General features: G+C 43.2%; 1 protein-coding gene across 6 annotated transcripts in view; it reads left to right on the top strand.

The window, feature by feature from the left end:
• Positions 1-20368, top strand: part of ACACA (acetyl-CoA carboxylase alpha) — a 127353-nt gene that overhangs the window by 63296 nt on the left and 43689 nt on the right. For 4 of the 6 annotated variants that reach the window (XM_069874400.1, XM_069874398.1, XM_069874396.1 and 1 more), the window contains 3 exons: positions 1266-1469; positions 3867-4022; positions 4634-4930. In XM_069874400.1, the coding sequence (XP_069730501.1) occupies positions 1266-1469; positions 3867-4022; positions 4634-4915 (642 nt within the window). In that variant the 3' untranslated portion in view covers positions 4916-4930. Of the gene's footprint in view, positions 1-1265; positions 1470-3866; positions 4023-4633; positions 4931-17017; positions 17288-17656; positions 17755-18157; positions 18279-18715; positions 18827-20368 lie in introns of those variants that run through there. The other 2 variants (XM_069874401.1, XM_069874402.1) reach the window with 1 other exon arrangement.

Genomic DNA, 20368 nt, shown 5'->3' on the forward strand with positions numbered 1-20368 from the left:
AACTCAGGAACGGTTTATTAAAAATACGTTTTGTTTTTGAAATTACACTTATTTTTTCCATTATGTGTTTGAGAAAAACGATTTTAATAAGGAAATGTCTTTAAATGCTCGCCTGTTTGTTACAAAAGTTCAGATTCTAAACAAAATGTGAGACAAATCATGATCTTAAAAAGAATTTGTAAATTCAGCCACAAAAAGAAATGCCTCATTTTCATTCTGATATAGAAGCACAGGGATCAGCATTCTAAATAAATTAACATTAAGCTTTGTAGATGCGTAAATGGAAGTGTTGAAGCATAAAGCATGTTCCTGGTTAGCAGAACCACCACAATGAAAGTCCCAAATAAACCACAAAGGCTGCAGTTAGGTGGAAATCAAAATTCTGTTCATGGTTACCAAAAGATGAGAGCTGACCTTTCCTTATAAGTATGACTGAAAGTTTGAAAAGATGAATTGGTTATCAAAATAACTACCTATTGCTTGCTGACTTTTAAATCATGATTAAAAATTGGTGGCTTAAATCGCTTTTGAATAAATCTTCTCTCGATGCATCCAAAATCTTTAGTTCCCAAGAAGTTCAGAAGAAGCTGGGCTGCTCTCAGCCATGTACCGTGGCTTTTCCTGGAGCTGCAGTGGAAAAAAGACTTTTTACTTTTGAAAGAATGTTAAAAACAGCCTATAAATTGCCTTCTTTTAATATGCGCTATTTGCCAACAGTAGTATATTATAAAGTTTAATAGAACACCAGAAGGCCAGGCTCCAAGTAGTAATTGCTTTGCTGATTTAAGGCACTGTACTTGCATGTGTGGTGAAACATGATTATTGTGCGTGGAAGTGCTACAGAACTGTTTGTCAAGGATTTCGCTTTCCTGTGTTTTGTAGTTCTTAGCTGTGAGCTATGCTTGCAGGAAGAAAGGGAAATGAAGGGGAAGCCATGGGCATGTTGTGCCTTGCTGGAGTGTGATGTGCTGGGAGGAAACAGGGTTGTGAATCCAACGTTGTCCCTCAGCCTCCAGGTAGACGAGGTCTAGAACACAGTCCCCAGGCTGTGTTCAGTTCCTGCCTATCTCAAGGCTCGTTAGGAGGAGAACAGACAGGTCACTGAGGTCCCATAACAGCCCCAGGTGCTTCCCTCCCTCCTGTGATGTTCCCCCTGAAGGTTGGGGTGCCCCTTTGAGCAGGACCTTCTAGCAGTGGGATAGAGGAGTGGCAAAGTGGTAGATGTATCCAGAAAGATGAGGGAAACTCTTCTCCTGTGTTCTAAGATTGAAGAATCTGTGCGGAGCATGGTGATGCGCTATGGGAGTCGCCTGTGGAAGCTCCGCGTCCTCCAAGCCGAGCTGAAGATCAACATTCGCTTGACACCTACTGGGAAGGCAATTCCTATTCGTCTCTTCTTGACCAATGAGTCAGGCTACTATTTGGACATCAGCCTCTACAAAGAAGTGACAGACTCCAGAACCGCGCAGGTATGGTTCCATAGGCTCCATGGTTTGATAAGCAAATTATTTAGAGGGGCACGTTGTACCTGATGAAGAATATCTGTGCTTTGTGCTGTTTTCAGGTAATATAAAATTGCCATTCAACTTTGCCAAAGGAAGGAGGATGTAAAGATGATCTTGCAATAGATGTGTAGGTTTGCAGTATGTAATCAGTTAGGTAAAAGTGCAGAGCTTCTAATTGTTTTGTACATACCAAAAGGCATTTGTACAGCTGTGTTCCTCTGGGGCAGAGTGCTCAAAAAGGTAATAGAGGAGTGAGTGTTCATGCTCATCCTGTAGGTTGTAATAAAAAGTATTATTAATTATATGTTTCCCTGAGTAGATAGAGAAAATCTGTGAACTTGTCTTTTATATTGCAAAGATATAGGGAATGACCTGAGTAGGATGATATAAAATTACTGAAGGTGCTTTTATATCATTTTTATGAAGCATAATGGGCTCTTTTGTAATGGTTGTGGCTATTCTGGTGTTTCTGCTTTTCGTGGCAGAGAAATAGTGTGGTTAACTGAAATACCTACATATGCTAAAATACATGGAGCATAGGATGCACGAAAAATATTTAAATACAGCAATGTTTACATCTCCCTCTGTAATAATCTCTCTGCCATGCAGTGGTAGCAGCAGAATAAATCACTTGGGCACCGTTAATGTTGAACACAAAGTGCTGAGTCACCTTTTCTCCCCCTCTTCTCCATTTAAATTTTTCCAGCTAGCTGCTTGGCCGTACAGTCCGTCTGGTTCTGGAGATCCCAGAACAGATAACGTCCATATGTTTTACTTCATTTCTGCCTTTGAGTGGAGATGAGGAAAGAAAGGAACATTTTGATAATCTCCAGTAGCTAAGCTTGACGCTTTGGTTTTGTTAGTCATTTGTGAAGGTCACCTCTCCTCTTAAACTCTTGTCTCTGATGAGCTCTATTGTTTTAAAGCTAGGGGAATGTTCTTGTGTGTCTGCATCTTGTAGCAACTTCTCCAGTATTGGAATTTTTAATTTTTTTTTCAGGTTATTAAACCAGGTTCTATTAAAAAATTCTACTGATGGAAATTATTTCTATTAACTCTTGGAGTAGTTGGGAGGAAGGTTTGTCTTAGAAAGCTTGAAGGTGTTAGGTTTTTAAGAAGCTTCAGTAAATCTTCCCCCTCATGATGAGGTTTATAAGATGGATTCAGATCTATGTATTTTTTTCCTGTGTTTTCAGAAGGTTATTTTGAATGGAGGGAATTCTTTTAAAATAATTCAGACATTACTGATGTACTGGGTGCCAGGCACTTCCATGACTTATGAAAAATGGAAAGATAGATTAATTGTGAGAGAATGGCCCTGATTTCTTGTTCTGCAGTTTTTGTGGTACTGAGCGGCGATGCTTGATACAACCTTCGCCAGTTCTCACAGATCTGCTCTGAAGTTTTCCAGAGATTTAAGCAGAATCGGGCCCCAAGTGCAGTAGCAGATCCTAACGCAGGCACTCTCACAAGTGCTTATTGCCTTGAATAAGTATTTCCCCCATTGAAGAAGCTACTTCACAAAGTAGTGATGAAGACTGAGAAAAGCACAAACCGCTGTTTTTTATCTAAAAACTAACACAGGCTTTACTTACTGAATTTTATCTTTAGTGGAGTTTTTTAATTAGTTCATCTTCAATTAGAAGTAGACCTGCCGTTTATAGTATAGAATCTGATTACTGTTCCGTTAAAAACAGCCGAATTGTGTTGCTTCCATCAGGTGTGTTTCTTTTCAGCAGCATTTGTGCAGTGTTGTCCCAGTTAAGCAGTGCTCCTTGCATTTCTTACTTGAAATAGATTCCTTTCCGAGTCCTTTCTGAGTGGAATATATAGTGCCATGAAGCGTGGCAGCTGATAATTCATGTTGCTACTCTGGGAAAATCTTTTAAACTTATAATATCAAAACTTCAAGCCAAATGACATATGCAAGTCTTGACCTAGCTTCCATGATCAGTCAGTGGAGATATGGATACCGTGCTGTTCGACTATATAAATAACAGAGTTCTCCTCTCTGCTCCCAGCTATCACAATCCATCGGCATAGATACGGTGTCAGGGGAAATACTGGTGAATGTGAAGTCATCTAAGTCACAGCTTTTTTCTGTGGGGATGTGGCTCTGTTCACTTTGCTTTCCGCTGTGATATGGTAATAAGTCAGTGATACTCAGATCCATGCAGTAATGGTCCAGCGCTGTCTCCGAAGGGTAGTAATGCATGATGGAGCACGGTGTTACAGGGTATGCAGTATTAACATATTTGTAGAGAACAGAAACAGTCTGGAATAGCCTGACAATCTTTTGTAAAGCCTGGATGAGATGGAATAAGTGGATTCATCTGTAATTGATCCTGTTTTGTGCTGCAGATTATGTTCCAGGCGTATGGGGATAAACAGGGACCACTTCATGGGATGCTCATCAATACCCCATATGTGACCAAAGACCTGCTTCAGTCCAAGAGATTCCAGGCGCAGTCTTTAGGGACATCGTATGTCTATGACATTCCTGAGATGTTTCGGCAGGTGAGTGTTCTTAAGAACAACGGCAGCAGGTTGTTTTAAACTTTTGTACCTGCAAAGCACTTCTGTCAGTTGCCATTCCTGCTTGTCAGGGAAACAAGTGGCCTGGTGTGGCTAACAGTGGTGCTTGAGGGTCTCTACAGCTATGGATTGAGTCTGCTCAGAGAGAAATTAGGCCTCCTGATACGCTGCTGGGGTGGCTCCATTAATGAGTCAAACAACAGAAGATGAAATGTGAAGTGTCTTGTGCTTCTTGTTTTTTGTGTTTCTTTGTTTTCCCACCCTGTTATCCAGCCTTCCTAGAGGATTGAACTGTGCAGGGGTGATAGATCCTAGAATAGGACATCTTGGAATGTATTAATGAGTTGCAGAATTGATTGTATGTCTGATTCGCTGGTACTATCCTGAATTACATAATTTGAATTACAATACTTTGACAAAACAGTGTTTCATGGTTTAAATACCAAAGTAAGTGATATCCACTGAATATTGTTAGTCAAAGTGGGAGGAGGGATATTTCTTTTTGTTCTTTCTGGAATATTAGTTCACAGTGGATTGAATAAAAATATTAGCAGATGATATTCTAAACAAGAATTTATCTTTTCATCCTCTAGTCTTTGATTAAACTCTGGAACTCTATGAATGAGCATGCATTCCTACCGACACCACCGCTGCCTTCTGACATACTAACGTACACTGAATTGGTGTTGGATGATCAGGGCCAACTCGTGCACATGAACAGGCTGCCGGGAGGAAATGAGGCAAGTTGCACTTTCTTTAACGCTACTTTTCTTTCTGTGTCCTGCGATACATTGTGGTTTGGACCAGGTTTGACAATTGTAATGAAAATTTACCAGCCAGGCACAAAATCTATTCATTCAGTCTTTCACAGATGAAATCTCTCTATTGAAAATGAGATTTTTGTTTCATTAAAAATTAATACTTTCCATACAATGGGTAGTTTAAGCTCCATAGTAAATGATGATTCCATTTCAAACCTGTGCCCGTGCTGTTTTTCCTTCATAATTAAAATGTGCTCATTCAGCTATTCCAGGTAACCGGGGTTTGTATTAGAGCAAAATATGTTTTACGAGACTAAATAGAAATGTTTTTATTTGCTTTAAAAATGAAAGCCCAATTGAATGCTTTCCGTTTAAATGCTGATGATGCCGTGTTTGTGTAGCACAGTGGCAAGGTGTGTGCAACATCCCCCTCTAGTGAATGATGTTCTTGAGTCCAACAACAAGCCGATGCTGTTGGGATGGTAGAGTTACTGCTTTGGCTCAGGCAGGAATAGGCTGTGCTGCTGGAGGGGGTTTGCTGGTGTGTCCTTTCCTTAGCAAGCCAAAGACTGCAGCATTGAGATGCCTGGAGAATAAAGGTAACTGCTAGAAATGTGTTTATATTTTTGCCTAGGCAAGGTGGGGTTCAGCATGTTCCTCCAGTAATTTACATTTAAACAGTTCCAAGCCGTGGTGTCATTATTTTTAACTTGGCATCCTTGAACCAGCACCGTCCTTTGACTAGAAATATAACTTAAGGTTTGCAAAAGCTCCGTTTAAAAACGTCAAGTATAGTGATGGGAGGAAATAGGGGTTTCCATCACTATTTACTGTTTTGTCAGGGGAAGGTTTTGAATATGATGTTTTTAAATTGAACCTAATCAGTAAATGGTGACTATGGGAGCACTACGTCCTTGTCTTTTGCTGGCCTATAGAAGACACGTTTTAACTAGTATAATTAAACCTGAAATGAGCTATTCCCTGTATTCTTAGCGAAAGCTGAGGCTGTGGTGCGGTGGAAGCTTATGCCATCATCTTTCTCACTTTCTCTGCTCTCATTCAGCGCTTGAGTGGATGGTGGCTGGGGAAATAGCAAAGTCCCTCAGGGACGTAGCTCTGTTTTTGCTGAAATTACAAGCACAGAGCTGCCTGGGCATGAACATGTAGTGTTTACTCTGCCAGTATGAATACAAATAGTCTTATTATAAGAGATTCTGTACCCAAAGACCACCAAAAAAAATTAGAAGTATTTTTAACCCTTGCTAGACTTTGTTGTGCTTAGTCTGAAAAGAAATTACAGGGCTGTTGCGGTGTGCATAGCATTTTATCTAACGTACAGGCTCAGGCCCTGCCTCTGTGGCTGTTATGCTGAGGGGCTGAGTGAGTGGAAAGTGAGATAAACAAGGGGGAAATACAATGTTACCCCTGCATTTTTGGTCTGGCTGCTGAAGATCACATCTTGTGGAGGCGTATTGCAGACTCTAACCTGCTTTTTAGTGACTCCCCCAAAATGAGGTGAGGGTGCTGGCTGCAGATGAAACCCCAGCCCAGGGTTCGGTGTCCCGTCGAAGACAGCGAGCGTCCAGACTGAGGGAGCACTCTGTGCGCACCCAGAGAGGCTGCAGGTCACATCTGGGAGTGCTCTGCTGTCAACTCAGCCTGTCTGCAGCTGCCCGAGGTGCGGTGAGACCACGTGCAGCTGGAATGAGTTTTTAGGCTCAGTTATTGAATTCTGTTACCAATAGCCTCTGTGCACAATAGCACTCATTCACAGGTGAGAGCGGTCAATCTGAGGAAGAGGTGCCAGCAGCAGTCTGAAGGACAGCTGACATTCAGGAGGTGACGAGCTGCTGAACAGATTCATTCCTCCGTGCTGCACTTTCTTTATCTGGATGAGCTGACTTTAGGCTTTTATGGTTTAATTCGTTCAGCTGAGGAAACAAATTTTCACAAACGGGCACTCAAGGTTCTCTTTCCAAAGGAAATGGCTGGAGGGGTGGGGAAGGAAGAGGCAGGATGCTACATAAATTCAGAGCATAAGCCTTTTCTTTGTTAAGAGTCTAAGTGGGTCCATTCTGCTTTTCTTGGGAATCAGTCTGCGTAGCATCTGGGCAGAGAAATACAGCATCTTATCTGCCAGGAAGCAAAGATCCTTGGGGTAATCCATCGTTGTGGCAGTGGCTGGTAGTATTGCATAGGAAGAGATGTGCAACAAGGAGCAGGAGCTCCTTGTAGAACTGGATCTGCCCTTCTTCTATACAATACAATGGCTAAACCATTCCCAAAATATGGCTTGTTTTGTTGGCTCTTTAAACTGTCTGAGTTTGTTAAAGAAGAGTTTTGTCCTCAAATGGATTTATTTGACTTCAAAATGCCAGAAGCCCATTTACGCTGAAAATTATGGTCGATGGGAGATGATCCCTGAAGGAATGAGCAGGGAAGTCAAGGTTCCCAAGCTTTGCAGTGGCTGGCTTGGCAGCTTTAGTCAAGAGTGTTCCCTGCTTCAGTTTGTTCATATCCTAATAAGATGGAGCCGCTTTGGGTGTTGTAAGGATGACTTAGACCAACATGATATGAGAGTCGTTGAATTTCTACTTGCTAAGTGCTGGATGCCATGTGGACCATCCCCCAGTTTTGTTTAGCAGTGTTTGGTGGTCAGTGTGTGCCCCAGAGCTCCGGTGGCAGGAGCTGTTCCCGGTTCAGATGGGGACAGTGCTCAGTAGGAACTTTCTAAGTAAGTGTGATTATTTTATTTATTTCTTTTTCCCTGGTCAAAGCTGCTGATTTTCTGAATCCAAAGTCATTTGAGAAATGGTACATCATGTGTTTTTCACTGAAGAGGAAGTGTCTGTTGAAAACTTCGGAATGTGGTGAATATAGCTGCTGGTTGGTTTGTTTAGGTTCCTATTACTGTCCTAATTGTTCTAGATCAGACTCGAACACTGGTCTTCCCACACTGCAAATGAGCATTACCATCAGGATATCAGCCGTTCTGAGGCAGGGCTTGTCTTTTCTGTCCGAGCTGTGTGACACACTATGAACAATTACATTTTCTCCATGTGAAAAGGGGTCAAGACACTCTTCCTCTCAAAGCATTCAGTTGAGCTGAGTGCCCTAATTGTTTTAGCTAGGAGGCGAAATTGAGAAACCAGCATAAACTCCAGGAGATTTGTGGTCCGTGTGTTCAGCTGGATGTCAACAACTGACGCTGTGATCCCTGCTCGGAGCCGGGATTCTCCCGTCTTTGCAGAGTTTACAAGCAGTGTTCTGGGCTGACCGAGCCAAACTGTCTAAGTTTTCAGGATAATCTATGAAATGGGAATTCCCAAGAACTTACACAATACAATACAAGAGATTTTTCTCTGCTTAGCTTGTGACCACTTCACATAGCCCACCACCTCATTTGGCAGTAATTATCTCTTTGCTAGTAGTCTCAACAAAGAAGCCGAGGACTTAATGGACCATGAAAATACAACTTGCTATTTATTCCCCAGCAGTGCTTGCTCCCTCTGAGCAGAGGATCCTGTGACTTGTCACAGCCACGCGAGGGAGCTTACAGTGCTGCTGGCCCAGCCGCCTGCTCTTGCAGTGCAGAAGACTTCATTAATGCAGGGACTTTTCCCAACCTCTTGTCCACCCAGCACAGCCAGAGGTCTTTCTGAAGTGCATCTGCTCTTGCTTTGGCCAGCAGACAGAGTCCTGGATGCTGCCTGGAACTTTCTGCTAGATGATTTCTGTTCTGGATTGTAGAATCACAAAATAGTTTGGGCTTGTAGGGACCTTAAAGCCTGTCCAGTTTGAACCCCCTTGCCATGGACAGGGACACCTCCCACTGGAACAGGTTGCTCAAAAACTCATCCAGCCTGGCCTTGAACATCTTCAGGGGCAGCCGTGGCTTTTCTAGGCAACCTGGGCCTCCCCACACTCCCAGCAAAACATTTCTCCCTAATATCTCATGTAAGTATCCTCTCTTTCACTTTAAAACCATTCCCCTTTTCCTATCCCTGCACTCCCTGGGCCCTTCCCCAGCTTTCCTGTAGGTCCCCTTTAAGCTTGTGAACTGTGTCTTGGTCTCTAATTACTCGTTTTTTGTTGTTGGGTTGGGTTTTTGGTTCTTTTTTTGCGTGTCCTCTATTACTGCTCTGGCTGCTTTGACACCTCTGCTGACGTGTGAGGCTGTTCTGCTGAGCTTTGTCTGGTACAGTAGGATTTCAGTAAGCCCGACACCCTTGACAACACTGAATGTGCCACACTAAAAAGTTAAGAACAGTTTGTAAATAATTTTCAGAGCCAGTGGATACAGAAGGGAGCCGAAGAAGACAGTATTTTGTCAGCAAAATCAAACATCAGTTTATAGCTCCCTTGTGATGCTCCTGAGTAAAGACTGAATAAAGGCTTTGGGACAAACGGGATATAATTTAATGTACAATTGTGAACATATCAAGGAATTAAGCAGCAGCAGGTGGATGCTCAGCCTGTTTGCAATCTGACTCAATACAAACAGAGACCATTGAAATGTATGGAGTTTGTATAGGGAAAAGGGAAAAAACAAGATTAAAACCAACTACGTTTTACTCTAAAAATGTCTTTAAGAAGAAAATTTCAAGTTCAAGAAAATTTCAAATTCAAGAAAATTCAGTTCAGGCCTGGGTGCCTGTCTAGGTGATACCATAAGACTTTTAACATTCCTGCTATTTTAATTAATTATTTGGAAAAAAAAAATTGGTAAGTGGAAGCCTTCTTATTTATTGGCACAGTCTTTGGTGTTTCTGGCCAAGACCTTCATGGGGTGTGTGGTTAGAGGTGTGTGACCGGGGCTTCCTGCACTGGCGTTGGGAGGGATGAGTTTGAAAAAGTGCAGCACCTCACCCTGTTTGGCAGCGAAGAGGAGCTGACCCCCTGGGGAACCTGCTGCCCTGGCAGCTTGCTCCGCCTGCCTGTCCTCTCAGCCTTGATGTTGCTCTGTGGTTACGTGGCTGTGCTAAACTGGTGAAGCCTCTGAAAGAGCCAGAAATGGTGTGAACACAGACAGACACGCAGGGCTGGAGTTCAGAGCCGTATGACAACTCGTACAGTGTTTAAAAGCACATTGGATGCAGTAGCTCTGCTGAAGACACAACCTGTAATGCAGTGACACCCTCTTCCAGTGCCCATTGAGGACAGCTTTGTTGTGAATATCAGCGTATTAGCAGAATCTCAATGTGGAAAGGTAATTCCCTCAGCTGGTTGGCAGCTCAGTACATTACTTGTCATTCTTGAGCCGGGCATTCTGATGTTTTTCCATAGCACTTTATGCATTTTGACTGCAATTTACTGTGATCCTCTGGCACTAGGGCTGCACCATCCACTGATAAGACCCATCTCATCTCCAAGGACAAGGAGAAAGTGAGTGTAAGGAGCGCCTGCAGCAACACCGCACATCACCCTGCGTCTCCGTCTCGTGCGGTGTCCATGCAAAATGTGTCATTTTCCATATTGGCACTAGATGTCACAGTTTTTCCTTTTCAGTAGCACAAGGACCAGAAATAATCCATAATCAGAGCTGGAGCGTTGGCAGGCATGCTTTCTCGTGAATGTGGGAAGGTTTGGCCAGGTGAAATTCAGGATGGCAGCGGGCAGAGGGCTGCTGGAACTTCACTTCAGCAGCTCCCCGGACAGCCTGGGGCTGAAAGGTGTAGCTAATGAATTTTATACAAGCAAAGCTTAATAGTTGAACTGCATGTTCTGCTTTGTCACCTCGTGTTCCTGCATTTTATGACAGAAACAGGGAATTAAAACATTCCCTGGGCTTCTTATAGTGGGTGGATGAGTGCTGGAGAAAAAGTGGTGAACGGCTGAGGGCAAAGTCAGTGAAATAACAGGAGGGTGAAGGAAAACATCCAGGCATCTTCTCCCCCAGCCCCAGCCTCACCATTCTTTTTCCCAGAGGTTACTGTAAAAATTGTTGTTTTCCTTTGTGTTTCCCAACCCTTCTTCTTGATGAGTTTTAGGAATAATCCTGACCTGAAGCCAGTAGGGATGGGTCCAAATAACAGGGAAACTGGACAACTATTTGTGCTGCACAGCAAGTGGTGTCTCCTCATCCGAAACACGCGTGATGCGTTTCAGAGGGTGATCCTCCTTGGGTAGGATAATTTTAGCCCCTGTCAGTGGGATGCTCAGAGGTCACAGTGAGATGTGGGAGTGGGGATCAGAATGGAGCACGTTTTTGTCGCTGACTGGAGAGCTTTATTTTTAGGAAAAGGTGGAAAGTCTTGTGACAAGTGGAATGTGACACAAATTAAAAGAGAGTCCCTCTAGCATCACTGAAAGCAGATTTTTTTTCTCATGCCGAGGTCGTTTAATGTAGCTTTCAGAGTAGCAGGTGGACGGATGGGAGGATGAGACTGGTGTGTGGAGTCTCTTGAAGCCTTTTAGAGCCGGGATGGGTGCATGTCCCAGTGTATATGGAGCATCCCCTTCTCTGAACAGTAGCTGTACAGTTAAGCAGGAGTGCTCTGTGATACCTTGAATTGTGTGATGGGTTAATGTTCGTGCAGATCAGATTCTTTAGTGTGCTCTTTCTCACAGTAGATGCAGTGTCTCCAGGGGCCTGGCTTTTAAAAAGACACATGTATGTTGTAGTAATACTAGAAGTTCAGGCTCTGAAAAGGCTTTCCTTGCAGAAATATAGGCGATGAGCCTCTAACATATGCTTTTAAGTTAGTATTTATCATAGTAATTTAAGTAAGATTAAGTTTTGGAAGGCTATAAGAAAATTAATTTAACATATTTTTATATATCTACATAATCAGATCTAATCATAATGCTAGCAAACAAAAACAGAAGCTTAATTGTTACTTTTCCTGTAATTCTGACTTCTAGCAACTGTTTATGTTTAAAGCACACCATTATTAAGTGTTTGTGATATTTCTTAAAGCCTTATGAATATAAAGTTCTTGAGCAGAAGGTACCCTACACATAACAAGGAATTCTCCCAGAGGATACTGAAAGCAGTGACTGCCCAAATCATGTCGTATTTGAAGAGCAACTAGAGCTCCAAATTTGTTGAAGGGTTTCAAAATCCTCAAATATGAGCATTTTTAGATCAGAGTTGTAAATGGCTGCACAAAGTTTTATTCTGTATCTTGACGTGAATGTTTGAACGCATGTGTATGGGTCCTGTAGACTAAGTTCTTGCCTATGAGAAAGCTCCTAATGAAGATTATCTGTCACTCTCTGTAAACTGATCTTTATCTGTCAGTAACTTCACCAAACGCAAACTGTTCCAGCTGCAATTTTCAAGCCTTGCATTCTGCCTAGGGAGAAGTTGTTTATTGTTTAGTTTGGAAAGCTTCATCAAAAATGCTTTTGTTCTGGTGAGAGAAGTGTTACTCGAAGTTGATTTTTGTGGGCTTGGAGCAGCAACTTGAATTTCATAGAAAATTTGTTTTGGGTGCAGGTCAGTGTCTTTTGCTGTCTCCAGAGACTCTGCAGCCTTCACACCTCATAATACAGATGCAAATGCAGTAAAACCTACTTTTACTCTGTATTTAATGGGGTTTTTTTTTAGCTTTTTGGTGTTCTGTGTGTCCATCTGCTTTCACCTTTTACTGTTCACTTCCTGGCTTGCCATCCGAGTGCCTTTTGGTGTAGCGCAACAAACCAAGACCCTGTGAATTCAGCCAGCTTTTCAGTTCCTGTACTGCGTGATGCCTTTTTCTGAGCAAGCCTTTGCCACGTCTCATCCTGGAACTGCTTCTTCCCATCTCTCATCTACTTGGCCGTGTGCTATTCAGGAGAACTGTGCCAATGTGTCCTTGGCTGTGCTGCCTGTGACCACTGCTCTGATTGCTAAATGACACCTTTTTCAGAGCCAAGAGGAGAATGAAGGAATCCTGGGTTTTGGCACTCCATCCTTGTCAAGGCATTAAGTCCGAACGCCTCTAGCAAGCCACGTGCACCATGTCCTTTTCCTAGGAGTTGGTTCATGCTGAAGATAAAAATTTTACAGCTTTTGGTCACAGCATAAGTGCAGAGAGTCTCTCTTCTAGATCTGAAGTTCTGGGCATCAGGTTTGAATGATGAAATGCCAAAATTGCTACATCTGCATCAAATTAAATTTCTGAGGATGTCTTTATTCCCTTCTATAAACACACCTTCTCTGTGGCTGTGCAGCAGAGTGGTTCTGTACCCCAGGGTCAGTGGTTTACCTCCAGGAAAGACAGAGGTTGCGAAGGGGAATAAAACACGTGTTCCTTGATTTAACAATACCAGAACATGCGTGCACAGTGGGGAGAAATGTGCCTTCAGTAACATTTAGCTCCGGCATTTCCAGTGCTCACATGCTGGACCACTACAACTTGCATTTCTTATTATGACTTTTCTATGTAAAAATTACTGACATACACATACATTCACATCTTTTATATAATTTTACACATAAAACTTACACATGACGCAGATGCACCAGAAGGAGAACAAGAAAGAATTGCTGTCAGGGTTCTGTAGGTTCAATTGTCCTGCTTAGAGATGTGAAGACCTGCATTCAGGTTTCCAAATTTGGATGTAATTGAATAAAAAGAAGCATGGCATAAAGTAGCTGGGCTCAAGCATCGTCCTTGTTGTGAGAGGAGTTGAATAAACCAATGCAATTGGCACGGCCCAAGCACAGATGCTGTCAAATAATAAGCTGTTCTCATTTACATCAGATTTTCTGTCAGCTATGCTTCTCTAGGAATTACAGATCCAGCTAGGAAGAGGCTTAAAAGCTCCCTCTGCCTGAACCCCAGCCACCATTCGCACTGACTCCCCTTCATTCGGCATCTGTTCTGCGTTCAGGAGGGAGGCTGGGATCGGTTTCTTCTCCATTCCCCTCGGTGCCTGTTGTCAACAGCTCCGGCTGCCACTAGCAGTCAATTTGTAACTGCATCAGTGTGTGTATTACTGTTCACATCGATAGCGCAATTAATGTTGAAGTCAATTTTGGTGTTAATTTTAGGCCGTGATTAGTGTTGACACTGTGTGTCAAACTAATGGCATTTATGAGCACCATGAAAACGAACGTTAGTTAATATCGTGTTTTTACTATCTGCTAATGGTTACATTAAGGCAAAGATCCAGTGGGAGAAGGTGTGTTTAAAATTATATATCTAAAACTTGAGTGTTATATGTGTGTGTCATACAATTCTGCATTGCTGGTGCTATTCAGGGAGCAAATGGCATCTGAGCACTGAATCCTAATCACAGTTTGGAACATCAGAAATAATGATCACTTCTGATCGGAGGTTGTGAATAATTCATCTGGTTTGATTTCCACGTTCTGTCCAGTGATACTTTTCAAACCAAATGTGTTCCTACAGGAGAATAATGGTCCCACTTCTTATGGAAATACTGTGGCACAAATCATTTTGCCAACATAAAAACAGTTAAATAAGACGGTTCCTGCTTTTATTTTTTTCCTCCCTCTCTCCTTCATTCCTGGGTGTGCTGGGAATAGAGCTGTGGCAGGAGAAACACTTCCAAACTGCACTGGCTCTTAAAAAGAGCCCCTTTTGAAGCCACTGCCGCCTACCATCACCCATTATTGTTCTGACAGTGCTCTTAGGTGATTAGCTCAGCCTGTCTAATTAACCTGTGAACTCTCCATTTTTTTGGCATGCTGCCCTTAACTTAAAAATCTAATCTTTTTTCTTTCTCCTGAAATAGAAAGCCATCATCCACCACCCATAAATTTAAACAGAATCTGCATTGTTCATAGAAAAAAAAATCTTCAGTTGTGCCCTGTGATTTTTATTGCTGGATAAATGGCACAAACCATGCCATGTACTGGGAAGGCAAAGATCCACAAGTTAATGAAGTGGTGCACTTGACTTTTTCTTTTCTTGAACTGCATATGATTACTGTGTATCAGCTATAAACTATGTTCAGGAGTTCATGTTTGCTGTGTCCTGGCTCGGTAGTTCTCCTAGTGAGCATTAGCAAAAGGGATTTTATTTCTGTAGAGGATACATGATCTTGGGTTAGGGAACTATTCCAAGACTTCCGTTACAGTCTGGATTTTCTAAATAGGAAATGCTTTTAATTTGCCTGTTTTCTGCTCTCTCAAAAATCATCAGGCTAATGAAGGTGAGGAAAATCTCTTGCATCTTAGGTGAGACAGCGTGTGTGACCAGTCCTGGGTACTAACTGAGCTCGGTCATGAGTCCCTAAGCCCTGGAGCAATTCATGGAAGTGCTAGGATTTCACTTACAGTATGTTGTGATTATTATGTGGGTTTCTGGCAGTGTCTTCCTGTGCTTCTATCTTGCAGTTTACTGTGGTGACAAGTATTTAGCCAATACAAAGCCTGAGCATTTCTGCTCATGTGGCTTGTGTTCATCCGATGGTGCTGGAAGCTTCCTGGTGTGGTCCTGGCTGATGGCATCAGCCCAGCCGTGAGGAAACAGCTACATAGGCATAAACCTGTGAATCAGTGGTATTTGTGTGGTATTTTGGAAGAAGTTTATGGCACAGTTTTAAAGGGAAGAGAGGGACAATGTCCATCTCTGGCATCTCTTTTCCTGCAATGGTCAGGTTAGAAGGACAAAGTTTACTTTTCTTCTCCTTTTTTAGCCTTTATTATTCCTTTTTCTGCCATGTAAGGCCAGTAGTAGAAGAGCAGAAGGACAAGGAATGTCTCTGTGTAGCTTTGAGATGAATTTGGTTGCTCTTCCAGACTCCAAGACTGGTTGTCTGTGTGACCCCTGGTCTCTGCATACACTTTTGGTCCCTGTGCGTGACCAGCAGCTGCCTCCACTTGGTTTTCAGCATTGCAAATTCCCCCTATAATTTTGCAATACTAATATTTTAGCAAAGCATCCCACTGACTTTTAGGGATTTATGCTCCTGTCTTTGCACCTATTGCAGTCTCTCTCTCTCCCAAACACTGCATTTGGATGCTAAGATGTAACTGTAAATCTGCAAATATTCAGAGGCAAACAAATGAATCCCTTATGACATATCAGCCAAAATAGCAGTGGGTGAAACTGAGACCAAGGAGAATGTGAACTGAAACACCATCATTCTGTTAACTTGCAATCTCAGCTCTAACAGGGAGGTATGAGGGAAGGATCTGCCAGTAGGCAGTTGTAATATTTTTGGATTGCTGCCTGCTTTACTTCCAATGACCCTTTGATTAATTCCTCTGCCTTTTTATTTTTTTTAATGAGCCTGTTCTGGCATATCTTATTGCAGATGCTGATTGGATCTCAACGGTGTATTGTGCCGTTTTGATTTGGATTAAATGGCACATATCTATCTGCTGCCTCTCTCCTCTCCCCCTCCTGCTTTAGTTCATCATGTTCAGAATTCAGAGTCTCCACAATGAGAGTTTCAACCCTCTTGATTGCAGAGGATGTGCAATTGGCTTGAGGAATGTGTACTCAGAGCTTATGATCCTTGGGCAAGCAGAGACTGGGTGATGCATGTGGCTTTCAAGGGACGCTGCTATTTCCATCTGTTAATGGCATTCCAGGATGGCCAACTCCCCAGCGCAGCGCTGTGTGGCAGCTGAGAGATGGGAGATGCAGGGTGCAGATGTTGCTGATCTCCATAAGATGGGCCAGAAGAGATCATCCGATGATTTTAAAAAGAAAAATATGCTGCAAAAAGCATTACTTATCTAGGCAGGCTTGGAAAGAAACTGCTGCAGTGTTTGGGAAGGAAAAAGGGAAGAGCCAGAGGAATGAAAGGAAATACAGGGAAATAATTGACATAGTTATGAAATAAAAGGATTATTAAAATGAGGGCAGAGTGAGGTACAAACAGTGTGATGAGTTTCTGGGGTGATATCCGGGTAGCCTCAGCAGATGGTCACGAGTCCTGTACAGCAGCACATCCATCCTCACCCTGGGAGAACTGGCACACAGAGTGAATGCAGCACCCTGCGAGAGGAGTGTTTGCAGAATGTGTTTTGGACCTGTGACAAATCCCTGAATAGGGCGAGGGAGGGCCAGTATTAGTGTCTTGGGTGGGAAGAGAGCAATGGAGGACGTGCTCCAGCGAGTGTGGAAAGGATCAAGTCCTGCCAGCTGTGCTCTGCGCTGGCAGTGCATGTCAGAGCTGCTGCTATCTGAGTCCCCAGAGAAAACATGTAATGTGCAGTACACAAAAGAAAAATGACCCTGAGTGATTCCCCTCTTTCACATCTTGAAGATATAAATTTAGTTTTAGTTGTTCTCTGCTCTTTGATTGCAGATTGGGATGGTGGCCTGGAAGATGACTCTCAGGACCCCCGAGTATCCAGAAGGCCGTGATATCATTGTCATTGGCAATGACATTACATACAGAATAGGTTCTTTTGGGCCTCAGGAGGATGTGCTGTTCCTGAGAGCTTCAGAGCTTGCTCGAACACATGGCATCCCCCGTATCTATGTGGCTGCCAACAGTGGAGCCAGGATTGGTTTGGCTGAGGAGATTCGGCACATGTTCCATGTAGCTTGGGAAGACCCAGATGACCCATACAAGGTAAGGAGGCACGAGATCAGTGGTACAGAGGTGGAATTCTGCAACAGCTCACCAAAGAATCTTATTTTTACACCACCTCATTAACAGAGATGAGGTAAATATTTGCCAGTCTATTAGGTCTGGAGTTGTCCTTGGCATTGGATCTCTTGGGCAGCAGGATTGTCACCTGGAATGAGTTAGTGCTAAATATTGAAAACATCCCTAGCTTTCACCAACCTCAGCTGGAGCTCCCATGTTAAGAGAGCGTGCTGTTACTGCTCTCTGAAATTAAATTCTGCTCCTTTGAAACTTTCTCTTTGGAAGGGTTTATTGGGGATCGGGAAGGGACTACAGGTGGGAATGAGATAAAAGGACTTTTCTTCCCTGCAGGGTTACAAGTACTTGTATCTGACTCCTCAAGACTATAAGAAAGTCAGTGCTCTGAACTCGGTTCATTGTGAACACGTGGAGGACAATGGAGAGTCCAGGTAAGAACAGACAGGTTGGAAAGAAAAGCTTTCTGTTCAGCCTTGGATATACAAGGTGATGCATCCTTATCTTCATCTAGGGCATTTGTTAGGATCCAGATATGTACCAAGCAGTAGCTGTGTGTGATCAGAGCAGGGAGCATGACAGAGGAACACTTTTTACAGGCTTTCCTCTCCCTTTGCATTTCATCTTGCAGTGCTCCTTTGGCTGCTCTGTGTAGGACTGTTCTGTGGTGTTCAGCAAGACTGCAGAATGAGCCCATGGACAGGTCCTGGCCAGGTTTTATGCACATTACTCATTGGAATTTTAATGATATTTAGTCACTTTTCATTTTCTTCGTAGCAAACTGATTCAGCAACTCACTGGACCTTGTGACTCAAAGGCTGTCTGTGTCTCCCTCAGGTATAAGATAACAGATATTATCGGAAAGGAAGATGGACTTGGAACAGAGAACCTCAGAGGATCTGGCATGATTGCTGGAGAATCATCTTTAGCCTATGACAGTATTATCACCATCAACTTGGTAATCCCCCACTGCTTTCTGTCCTTCAAACGGTATTGTCTGTTTCAGCTAGAAATCATAGAGTGAAATCCAGAAGGTACAACTGGGATCAGACTTCTGGTTGATGTAAATTGGCTCCTGTGGGCTTTGAGCAATGCTGCTGGCACCGTTACAGGGCTGGATCCCTTTCAGACTAAGTTTAAAACACTTTTAATTTGGCTTTGCGTTTACTCAGTCTGTAAGTTACAGGTTCTCTTTTTTAAAGTAAAATACACATATTTTCAGGTACTGTGTTGTACAAAAACATAAGATTCTGGAGTTTGCAGTGAGAGTAGATTTTATAGCCTTGTAATACAAACATGCCTAGCTTTATCTAGATGTTTGAATCGATAGGTTTTGGCTGTGTGGTAAGACAGAAATCAATGTGATTTCTTTTTTTTCTTTTTCTTTTTTTTAAGGTTACGTGTCGGGCAATTGGAATTGGGGCTTATCTTGTTCGGCTAGGCCAGAGGACTATCCAGGTCGAGAACTCTCATATAATCCTGACTGGCTGTGGAGCCCTCAACAAAGTAAGTCTTTGCATTTCAGTCTTCAGAGCTGTGTGTATTGAGTTGGTGTTTCTGTGAGTTCTGCCAGAGGCTCGGGAGCTGCCACCGCTGTACCTGTCATTGCGCTTGGTCCCTTTTGCTTTCTCCATTCTTAGGCTCCTCTTGATCAAGGAAGAGAACTGACACAAGGCAGCAGCTGTGATACTTAGTGCCTTTGCAGTCTTTTTCTCTTTTCTCTCTGGTCAGAAAGAAGTCCTCCCAGGCATCTGTTTTTCTTGACAAGAACATTGTAGTGGCAGCCAGAGGCACTGTTCCAGGCATCCTGGATGGAAGTTGGCAGGGGAACTAGGCAGAACTGCAGATTTAAGGGCTTGAGCACAAACCAGGTGAAGGGGAAGAAGGAGAAGCAGCTTTTCCCATAGGTTGTATGCAGTGACTAATTGACAGAAGTAGAGAAGCCCACTGACAGGGCAGCTTCTTTTCCCACCCACTGTGTACTGTGACTGAGGAAACGGGGCTGTTTCCAGTGTCTGGAAGACCGTGTTTCAACATACGTGGGCCAGAATCACTCTCAACTTTCAGCCATCCACAGCATTACATTAACGCTGGGGAGCTCTGAAGCCTGAGAGAGTGTGTGGATGACGATTTTCCAGGGGTCAGACCTGCTGGAAATCTCAGTTGTAGGGGCAAGAGGGAATAACTCAGGCTGTAAGAAAACTTACTGCTTTCACTACTTAAGTGGCTCTTCTTTTTTTTCCCCACCAGAGGTGGTTTTTCTCCCTTGCTGCTCCAAGCCTATTAATATCACAGCCTCCAGCTCCTTGTCTGTAGCAGACACGGCTTACAGCCAACTCCACTCTTGTCCCTCTCACTGAGGGCTTTGTTTACGTGGGAGTTAGGATTGTGTGGGCGCGAGTGCCCTTCCCCATTGTGCAGCTTTGTTCTCAGGCACTCTGCAGCACCTGGGGTGGTTGTGCTTCATTGCAAGCTGCGTTTCAAGGAGTGCCTGCCTGACAATGGGAGATAAAAGGAAAATAGTCTCTCGTTGAATTATTCCCCTGAATAAAGGGGGCCGTGCAGAAAATGAAGCATTGATCCTTGTCAACTCTAGGATACAGCACCCTGAGTTAGATCTCTTACACACATCACACACACCTGCATCAATGGAAGGAAAAGAGGCATTTGAAGATCCATCCTTTAAAAAGAAATTGAGTCAGTTTAGTGCTTGCTGAAGTGGAGTAAGTTGCCTGGTTCCAGCTGTCATTTGTTGGGGATCGGGGCCCTGCAGAGTTTCCCAGATGGCAGGGCCAGACTGTTTAGTCCTCCTCTTCTGCTCTCTTCTTTCCAGGTTTAACTGTGCTCTCTACCCCCAGAGTGAATGTTTTTATAGGAGCAGATTAATCTCACTAAGTTTTAGGCACTTAAAAATAAAGGATTTAGTTATAGTAAAGCACCTGGCATCTGCAAGCAGTTGTAGGCAGAAGGAGATGCTTTCTGGGAGTGACATCCTATCCCAAGAATTTGTGGGCTGAATAATCCCATCCCGTAATTCTCTCCTCCCTG

This window comes from Phaenicophaeus curvirostris, chromosome 21, assembly GCF_032191515.1.
Source record: "Phaenicophaeus curvirostris isolate KB17595 chromosome 21, BPBGC_Pcur_1.0, whole genome shotgun sequence".
Classification (NCBI taxonomy): domain Eukaryota; kingdom Metazoa; phylum Chordata; class Aves; order Cuculiformes; family Cuculidae; genus Phaenicophaeus; species Phaenicophaeus curvirostris.